General features: G+C 52.3%; 2 protein-coding genes across 5 annotated transcripts; one reads left to right on the forward strand and one right to left on the reverse strand.

The window, feature by feature from the left end:
• Window positions 1–7: 7 nt before the first annotated feature.
• Window positions 8–4606, reverse strand: LOC132467995 (zinc finger protein 462-like). 2 transcript variants are annotated; one of them, XM_060065613.1, is made up of 3 exons: window positions 4452–4606; window positions 4238–4298; window positions 8–4154 (listed from the first exon to the last, which is right to left on the reverse strand). In XM_060065613.1, the coding sequence occupies exons 2-3, from the start codon at window positions 4255–4257 to the stop codon at window positions 8–10; spliced, it is 4167 nt and encodes a 1388-aa protein (XP_059921596.1). In that variant the 5' UTR covers window positions 4258–4298; window positions 4452–4606. The 2 variants fall into 2 exon arrangements, with proteins under 2 accessions (XP_059921596.1, XP_059921597.1); XM_060065614.1 differs by having other exon boundaries at window positions 8–4134; window positions 4452–4596.
• A 312-nt stretch (window positions 4607–4918) lies between these two features.
• coq2 (coenzyme Q2 4-hydroxybenzoate polyprenyltransferase) lies at window positions 4919–8955 on the forward strand. Of its 3 annotated transcripts, none has more exons than XM_060065683.1 (8): window positions 4919–4988; window positions 5383–5707; window positions 6246–6412; window positions 7238–7359; window positions 7604–7689; window positions 7780–7913; window positions 8126–8314; window positions 8729–8955. In XM_060065683.1, the coding sequence occupies exons 2-8, from the start codon at window positions 5425–5427 to the stop codon at window positions 8885–8887; spliced, it is 1140 nt and encodes a 379-aa protein (XP_059921666.1). In that variant the 5' UTR covers window positions 4919–4988; window positions 5383–5424; the 3' UTR covers window positions 8888–8955. The 3 variants fall into 3 exon arrangements, with proteins under 3 accessions (XP_059921666.1, XP_059921664.1, XP_059921665.1); XM_060065681.1 differs by having other exon boundaries at window positions 4934–5096; XM_060065682.1 differs by having other exon boundaries at window positions 4950–5033.
• The last annotated feature ends 60 nt before the right edge of the window (window positions 8956–9015 follow it).

Below are 9015 nucleotides of genomic sequence, written 5' to 3' on the forward strand. Positions count from 1 at the left end.
CCACTTACTATAAGCTGCACAGAATAACAACTAATACCTCGAGAAGAGAACATTTGAGTCGAAACAAGCATCCTGATAGTCTCAAATACAAGGTCACCACATTGGAATTCAAGATGCAAATAAACCGCTCGGCTTTGGGTGGAACACAGATCAACCAAAGCGGTAATGTTGAGTGAAGGACACACGACTTCAGGCTCACCTGACTGGACGGGGCGACAGCCCGGCCGGACGCACCCCCCCGCCGCTGCTGCTCCCTGTGGAGGTCCAGATGAACCCGCAGCTCCCTGGTGCTCCGGACCTGCAGCCCGCAGCGGTGGCAGGCATAGCCCGCCACCGCACACCGCTTGGCTGAGCGGTAGAGCACTTTAAAGTCCATTTGAAAATGTGCCAAGTGAACCCCCGTGTAGTGGGCACCGAGACCGCTGGCGGAGCTCAACATCTGACCGCACTTCTGACACTCAAAAGACTTTTTGACTTTCAACTCTTCAGGGGGGTCCATTCCATGAGACTTGGTGTAGTGACAGAGCAGATACCGACGCCGTGAAGACACATACGGGCAGAGCTTACAGTTGTAGCTCACGGCGGTGTACTCCATCGCAGGTGTTTTGGATTCGATCCCATGCGCGGTTCTATAATGTTGCTTCAGATATTTGTTTGATAATGTGATATATGAACAAACAGTGCACTTGAATACGTCGCGCATGCTCTTGCTGCAGGCGTTGACATGTTTAGCCAAGGCTTCTTTGCTCTTCTCGACGTGTTTGCACCACGGGCATTTCAGGAGCCCGGCTTGGTTCTTCTTGGAGAAGCCCTTCTTCATCGAGCCCTGGTATTTAGACAGCAGTTGCTTTGTTAGTGCATATTTAGCAGCTGGTTTGAGGACACATGAACCGGAGTCCCCATGGCATTTCATGTCATGCAGGTTGAATTTCTTCAGGGAGCGGCAGACCTCGTTGCAGGTTTGACACATGTACCCCCCCACACGGACCCTGGAGCGGGGGTTGCCGCCGTTGGACCCGTGGGGCACATGGGCTAAACGTTTTTCAAACACTTCAGCTCTAACCTTTTTGGTATGATGTCTGGCACGGCAGTGAGAGACGACCCCATGCCTGGTCGTGTGCACATACACACACCACGGGCACTTGTAGACCACGTTCCCCTCCGTCCTGTGGCCCTCCGCCGCAGCCTCCTCCTCAAACAGGGACGGCTGACTCTTCCACTCCTCAAAGTGTTTCATTCCATAGTGAATCTTGAGTCCCTGCCATGTACTAAAAAGTAAGGAACAGCAACGGCACATGTACACCCTGGAAGAAGGGGTACTTTGGGTGGAAAGACCGGGTGATGGTCCCAGTGTTTTAGGGGCCAGATTATAGTCAAGCTGACCATCTGCTTCCATTGCATGGCTGTTCTGGTCCTCAGCCTCGCTACTGAGGTCCTCAGACGCTGAAGCCTTTCCCTTCACAGAGCTGGGATGAGCCCTGGATTTGTGTTTTGTGAGGCCGGTCAATGAAATACTTCTGAAGGAACATTTCCTGCATGAGAAGCTCTTGGCCTTCTTGGTCCCCGATCCTTGAGCCCATCTCATCGCTGGAGACGTGGGGTCCTTTTCCTTTTTAGAGGGAGCATCTTTGGGAGCCATGTGGAAGTGATTTATGATGTGTTTAAGGCTACTAACATTGGATCTGTGCTTTTCTTTGTAATGGTCGAAGACTCTTTCGGCTTTCTTGTCTGAAAAATTGCACCACTGGCAGTGGAAACCTTCCTCTATACGTCCTTTGGCAAAGGCCGTTCTTAAAATATATTCAGCACTTTGATGAATTTTGTGATTTTTACCTAAATGCCTTTTTAAAAGATACGCATTTGAGGCACCGTAGTCACATCTGTGGCACAAAAAGGGTATGATTTTTCTCTCCCCAAGCGCTGGCTCGGACGGCCGGCTGAGAGCCTCAAACTTCAACTGTTCTTCGCAGGGTTGCTCATAAACCTCAGCAGTATATCCAAATATTTGCCTCTTGGATATCTTACCATCAGGATGAGACTTTTTCAAATGGTCCATGACCCTTGATATGAGCTGGTTACCGTAGTTACACTGGGGACAAAAGAAGAAGCCCTGGCCTTGCAGAATGGGAACAGGCAGACCAGAGGATAAAACAGTAATCTGATTGTTTGGGGATTTCGATTTGTTCATTCGTCTGTGAATGGCTTCTGTGTAATTGGAAATAGTCAGTTTTGTCGTTTGAAACCCTTTGTGTTTGTTTTTAAAGTGAACCAAAACGAGTCTTAAACCACGGTTCCCATAGTTGCACTTCGGGCAGAAGAACAAGTTCATGCCACGCGATCTACGGATCACCAGTTCTTCTGCCTCTTTGGCTTCACCGTGGCCTCCGGGGGCTTCCGCTCCGGCGCAGGACTCCTTCGTGACGGGGGCCTCGCGTTGGGGCGGAGTCGGCCGGCGAGGGGGGACGTTCCTAGAGATCCGAGGACGACTGATGGCGGGGGACCCCCCCGCTGCGCTGTCCTCTGCTGCGCAGCGGGGGGGTCCCAGCACCGGGGGGCTCGTGCTCGCGCCAAGCGGAGTCTTCTGACCGCTCAGTATGGGAGTCGGAGGCCGGAGGCTGCAGGGAGCCCCAGTGGCGTCCACAGGGGGGCGCTGAGGAGCGTCAGGGGGGCGCTGAGGAGCGTCAGGGGGGCGCTGAGGAGCGTCAGGGGGGCGCTGAGGAGCGTCAGGGGGGCGCTGAGGAGCGTCAGGGGGGCGCTGAGGAGCGTCAGCAGATGGGTTTTCTTCAGGTAGCGGTTCAGACTGGACCTTTGTTCTCTCTGAAGAACCTGAAGAAGGATTTTCCTCAGAAGGGTCCGCTGGTGACTCATCCTGATTTGGTGCGTCCAGGATGAGATCTTCTGAACTCGTTTCAGGTAACAGAGGTTTTGTATCGGAGACCAAAGCTCTGGTTCGTCTGATTTGATCCAAAGTAATAACTATTTGGGGATGTTGTGATTGGTAATGCACAAACATGGCCACCACAGACTTGTGACAAAACGTGCACGAGTCACACTGAAGGTCCGCCCGGAGGCTTCTGGGTGTAGGACTATTTATTGAAGGATTATCTTCCATTTGTTTTGGTCGAGAAATACCAGCATTTCCATTGTGTTGTTGGTCATTAAAGTCATTTTTGGGTAATTTGTGATCTTCCTCCCCATTGATCAGTTCAAGAGTAACTGTAGACCCGTCTGGGAGGAGAGGTTTTCTTGGTGCACATGTTGGCAATCTAATCTTTATCATTCCATGCCTAGGATTCTTAACAGGAGGAGTGACAGTATCGGCCCTCTGTAACAGGTCAGGTGACGTCACATGATAGAAGGAAGACTTAACGTTTTGCCCAGACGATGCACTGAAGTACTGCGTTATCTTTCTGGATGTTTCTTGGCTTCCTTTCACACGGCCGGCCAGGCTGGAGACACGCTTGTTTTTTGAGGCAGGCTTTGCAATATTGGGGGTGCTCTTTTCATTGGCCACCGGCTTATTTCCCATTACTGTACTCAACGTGTCCGGTGTCATGTTCAGCCTGTTCACCTCCGGCTGCAGCGCAGCTATGCTCCTCTCTGTGGCGACCTCCTCTGAGGGCTTCGGGCTCGGTGTGGCCTCCCCTGGGGGTGGTAAGGTGGCGTTCCTGATGGCCTTGTCTACGTCCAGATCATGGTCCTTGCCCAGGTGCTCCAACAGCATGAGCTTGGACTCAAAGATGAGGACACAGTGACTGCACTGGAACCTCTGCACTGGGGGGCTCTGAGTGCTCGGCACGGGGCAGGCCCTTCTGGCGGTGCTGAGGGCGTTCTCTACGTTCAGGCTGTGTTCTTTGCCCAGGTGGTCCAGCAGCTCTAGCTTGGACGGGAAGAAGATGAAACAGTGACTGCACTGGTACCTCTGGACTGGGACCCGATTGCTGGTCAGGTGTCCGGCATTAACGACGTTCCTGATGGCCTTCTCTGTATTCAGGCCGTGCTCTTCACGCAGGTGGTCCAGCAGCTCTAGCTTGGCCGTGAAGATGATGCCACAGTGAGAGCACTTGAACCTCTCGACCTGGAGGAGCTCATTGCTGGTAAGGAGGGCCGACTTGCCGGTAGAGCATCTTGAATCTAGGAGATTGAAGAATGCCCTGAATGTTAACATTAAGAGCAAACAAAACCATAGTCAAAACAGAATGCCAATACATACATCAATACTTGCATCAATACGTACCTCGTTTCATTTTTATGCATTCAAACACCCGGCGATGAAGATACAATCACAAGTTAGGTACCTAAAGGAATAAATACTCATTAAGTCCGTCCGGAATCCGCCCCCTGCCGTGTGTAGCTTCATGCATCTCTACCAGTACATCTGTATCAACACATCTGTCTGCACAGAGACTCTATAAATCCATCTCTACTCTCTCCATGGGGACGGTACTCACAAAGGACGAAGGTGCTATATGGAGCATCATTGTGAAGGATGTGCATTGATTGGTTGGATCAATAAGGCGCCTGGTTCGGTGTGATCGGGTGGTTTTGTTTCTTTACCGGGAAAAGTTTACTGTCCCGCGATCAGGGAGCCACGTGACTTCCGGAACCAGATCCATTCAGTGACGAAATCCGTTCATTATGCCAATGTTTTATCAAGTTAATTTAATTAATTTGGAAATCACACATGTTACTCAGACCGTAAACCAATGATTTCACTATAATATGAAGTTATATATGCAGTTTTAAATCGGTGCCCGGCATTCAAGTCAAGAAATGCTCGTAATTCAGGAGATGTAGGGTCTCGTTTCTTCAAATTAACTTCAAATAGACATGGCTTAGCAAAACGGAATCATTTATGCATTATGTAACTTTTTTTTAGAGACAATTAGAATAAATCTCTATGTGGTTCACACGGTTGTGTTCTGTTGTTCCCCTCCGGACCCATTTCCGGGCGGACCTGAGCTGTCAGTCTGGTCCTGCTGGAGGAGGTCTGTCTAGGCTTTGTTTATCGTCTTCTGTTGAAGGGTCTAACGGTACAATCATCTCACTTTGGAGATTTTTCCGTCTTCTAAATTATCCTATCCGTCCATCATAAGGTACACTGTGTTCTTTACGTTAACGACATTAAACCAGCAGGCAGTCTGGAACATGAAGGTTGAATCAGTTCAGGTTGGATTCAGTATTGAAGTTTGAATGAACTCGTTACTCGTTAAATAGAAAGCGCTGTCTGTCCAGGCCGGTGCGCGTCACACGGACAACCCACGGCCCTTCTTCACACGATGATGCAATGACAAAAGACAACCATTCTAAGCAAAACCCTTGTGTTGTGTGTCCCACCATTGTTTGTGTGATCCCTTTTGTGTCTCTTTCCCCCCCTGGCAGAGGTGACCGTTATGTGGACGCATTTGGTGGACGCACGGCACCATGTTTACCGTTAAACTGAGCGGCCCGCTACGGGCTGTGCGGAGTATCTCCTTCGGGCCCTGTGTCTCCCACCTCTCCGCCCTCTCCCGATGCTCTGTGGACCAGAGGAGTGGAGCTGGAGCCCCCGGGGTCCACAGCCGGACCGCGTCTCTTCTGTCTGCCCGGCGGCTGGCGGTGACAGGCGGGCGGAGAGCGTTCGTTGTGTCGGCGGCGGCCGTTGTCAACATGGCGCCCCCCGGGGTCCAGCCTTACCTCCGGTTGATGAGGATGGATAAACCTATAGGTAAATCTATAAATAACGTCTTATAGCATGGGACGCACTTTCACAATCACCCATTCATTCATACACACCAGCAGTGTCCACCAGACAAGGGGACAGCGGGATTAAGTGTCATGCTCAGGGACACCTCCATATTGGGTTAGTCGGCGCCTGGGATCAAACCTGCAACCTTCTGATGTCCAGATGACCCGCTCTCCCTTTAAACTACTGTCGACTGAGAGTGGGTTTCCTTTCTTCTTCGGTGCTTTGTATATAAATGTAATTCATTACTTCTAATAGCAGTCGCCTAAAGCCACAACTCCAAACCGGCTCCCCAAGCTGTCCCGCCAGAGAACCACAAACCTCGATCCTCCTCACTGGGATGCTAATGGCCTCGTTCACAATATGGCTGACCTTCTGAATCAGAACAGTGGTTAATTTCTTTCTGACTGCATGGTGACAAATATATGAAGGTTCCACTTGGGGTCAACCTTGTGGAAGGGGAGTGTGGGACCAGTCCCCCTCTGACTGGGCTGGGTCCTAACGGCTCTTCTGGTTGAAGGGACGTGGCTGCTGTACCTTCCCTGCGCCTGGAGCATCGGGCTGGCCGCAGCCCCTGGCTGCCTCCCCCCCCTGGACATGCTGACCCTGTTCGGGGCGGGGGCCGTGTTGATGAGGGGGGCCGGCTGCACCATCAACGACATGTGGGACAGAGACTTCGACCGGAAGGTGCTGTATTACCAACATAGACAGCTTTTTAATATTTTAAAGCATCTTCTTTTGGATCCAAAAATATTGAATGTATAATCAGAGTATGGGTTTGCATGAATACTTCAGTCGGTGTATGGAATGAGGCTTTGTTTACATAAGCTTTGTAAGGTGGAGCAGCCGGGTGTGCTGTGTGTGGCTGCAGGTGGCCCAGACTCAGTGACTGTGGCTGCAGGTGGCCCAGACTCAGTCACTGTGGGTGCAGGTGGACTCAGTGACTGTGTGGCTGCAGGTGGCCCAGACTCAGTGACTGTGGCTGCAGGTGGCCCAGACTCAGTCACTGTGGGTGCAGGTGGACTCAGTGACTGTGTGGGTGCAGGTGGACTCAGTGACTGTGTGGGTGCAGGTGGACTCAGTATCTTGTGGGTGCAGGTGGACTCAGTATCTTGTGGGTGCAGGTGGACTCAGTATCTTGTGGGTGCAGGTGGACTCAGTATCTTGTGGGTGCAGGTGGACTCAGTGACTGTGGGTGCAGGTGGACTCAGTGTCTTGTGGGTGCAGGTGGACTCGGTGACTGTGGGTGCAGGTGGACTCAGTATCTTGTGGGTGCAGGTGGACTCAGTATCTTGTGGGTGCAGGTGGACTCAGTATCTTGTGGGTGCAGGTGGACTCAGTCTCTTGTGGGTGCAGGTGGACTCAGTATCTTGTGGGTGCAGGTGGACTCAGTATCTTGTGGGTGCAGGTGGACTTAGTCTCTTGTGGGTGCAGGTGGACTCAGTATCTTGTGGGTGCAGGTGGACTCAGTATCTTGTGGGTGCAGGTGGACTCAGTGTCTTGTGGGTGCAGGTGTCCAGGACGGCCAGCCGGCCCATAGCAGCGGGGGACGTGTCCCAGCTGCAGGCGCTGGTGTTCCTTGGAGGACAGCTGTCTCTGGGCCTTGGGGTGCTGCTCTGCCTCAACTACTACAGGTGAGCGCGTGGACGCATGAGGGTCCCATCTGGGTCCTTTGGAGACACGCCACCTCGTTATTACTGATTACTTATTGCTCCCAACGAGCTGGTTGTTGCCTTCATGCTTGAATACGTCGTGTGTATTTATCTGGGGATGTTGTATGAATGAGTGAGTGTGAGGCACTTATTTCAAAGCACTTTGAAGCCCAGACCGTTAAGCGCAGTCCGTTTAGCGGCCGCGGCTCCGTTGTGGTCCCCGCAGCATCGCGCTGGGCGCGGCCTCCCTGTCCCTGGTGCTCCTCTACCCGCTGATGAAGAGGGTGACCTACTGGCCTCAGCTCTTCTTGGGTACGCTCCATCCACACCCACCATGGCCCCAGCAGGCAGCCCTGCTCAGACCCCCCCCGCTCTGATACTAGCCCTCCCTCTCTCCTCCAGGGCTGGCCTTCAACTGGGGGGCTCTGCTTGGCTGGTCGGCCGTGGCGGGCTCCTGTGATTGGTCCGTCTGTCTGCCCCTGTACTTCTCTGGGGTGATGTGGACCCTGATCTACGACACCATCTACGCCCATCAGGTGACCGCCAGCGCCTCGGACCACGTATTGAGGACTATCGTATAGTATTGCATTGTGTGTATATAGATAGATAGATAGATAGAGTATAATAGAGGAATTACTGCAGTTTGTTGTGATGGTTTACATTAACATTCACTGAATGTGTATTTCGACTGCACACAGTGAAGTCCACGTCGTTGTATCGTGACCCGGTCTCTCTGGGGCCCCTGTAGGACAAGGAGGACGACGTGAAGATCGGGGTGAAGTCCACGGCGCTGATGTTCCGGGAGCAGACCAAGCCCTGGCTGACGGGCTTCGCGGCGGCCATGGTGGCGGGGCTGGGCGTGGCCGGGGTCAACGCCCAGCAGACCCTCCCCTACTACCTGACGCTGGCCTGCGTGGCCGCACACCTGGGGCACCAGGTAGACCCGCGGGGGGCCACGGGGGGCCACGGGGCCCTGAGGATGTTCAGCCAACCTTTATCGTGTATTAAGTCTAGTCCAGGGGAACCTGCTCAGAGTTCACCTGGACTCTGCGTAGCCCCCCCCCCACACCCCTCTTATTCACTTATTGTCTGTTGTACGTCCTGGCACTTATCAAGGTGTAGCATCTTACCCTAGCTATCTCTGCTGTGTACGGGGAATGGGTTAACCTAGTGATGGTTAGTGCTTGGCACTTGGTTCTATGAACATCCTCACTGTACCCACAGAGGTATATTGTTGTTGTTGTTCTCCTTCGTCTGTCAAATGTACTTATTGTATGTCGCTTTGGATAAAAGCGTCTACTAAATGCTCTGAATGTAAACGTATTAAACATGTCGACGGTCCCTCCTGTAGATCTACGCGCTAGACACCCAGCGACCAGAGGCCTGCTGGAACACCTTCGTGTCCAACAGGAACCTGGGTCTGCTGCTCTTCCTGGGGATCGTCACCGGCAACTTATGGAAGGAGAGGAGAGAGGCTTTACTGCAAGATGAAGAACTGCAGACGTCTTGAGGAAGACGTTGGGCGTTCTTCAGATGCTTTGTTCTTCTTTATTTTCCACCATGAACTGGTTCTTATGTGAGAGAATGTAGAGCTTGCGTACAGAGACAAATCAGGTGCAGGCTGTGAAATCCTTTACT

Source organism: Gadus macrocephalus, chromosome 11 (assembly GCF_031168955.1).
Source record: "Gadus macrocephalus chromosome 11, ASM3116895v1".
In the NCBI taxonomy this organism is placed as follows: domain Eukaryota; kingdom Metazoa; phylum Chordata; class Actinopteri; order Gadiformes; family Gadidae; genus Gadus; species Gadus macrocephalus.

Coding starts and splice junctions, on each gene's coding strand:
- LOC132467995 (XM_060065613.1), bottom strand. CDS start 4,257: ATGCATAAAAATGAAACGAG. Junction 4,155..4,237: donor ATGCATAAAAATGAAACGAG/GTACGTATTGAT, acceptor GTTAACATTCAG/GGCATTCTTCAATCTCCTAG.
- coq2 (XM_060065683.1), top strand. CDS start 5,425: ATGTTTACCGTTAAACTGAGCGGCCCGCTACGGGCTGTGCGGAGTATC. Junction 7,690..7,779: donor CTGGCCTCAGCTCTTCTTGG/GTACGCTCCATC, acceptor TCTCTCCTCCAG/GGCTGGCCTTCAACTGGGGG. Junction 7,914..8,125: donor ACACCATCTACGCCCATCAG/GTGACCGCCAGC, acceptor GGGCCCCTGTAG/GACAAGGAGGACGACGTGAA.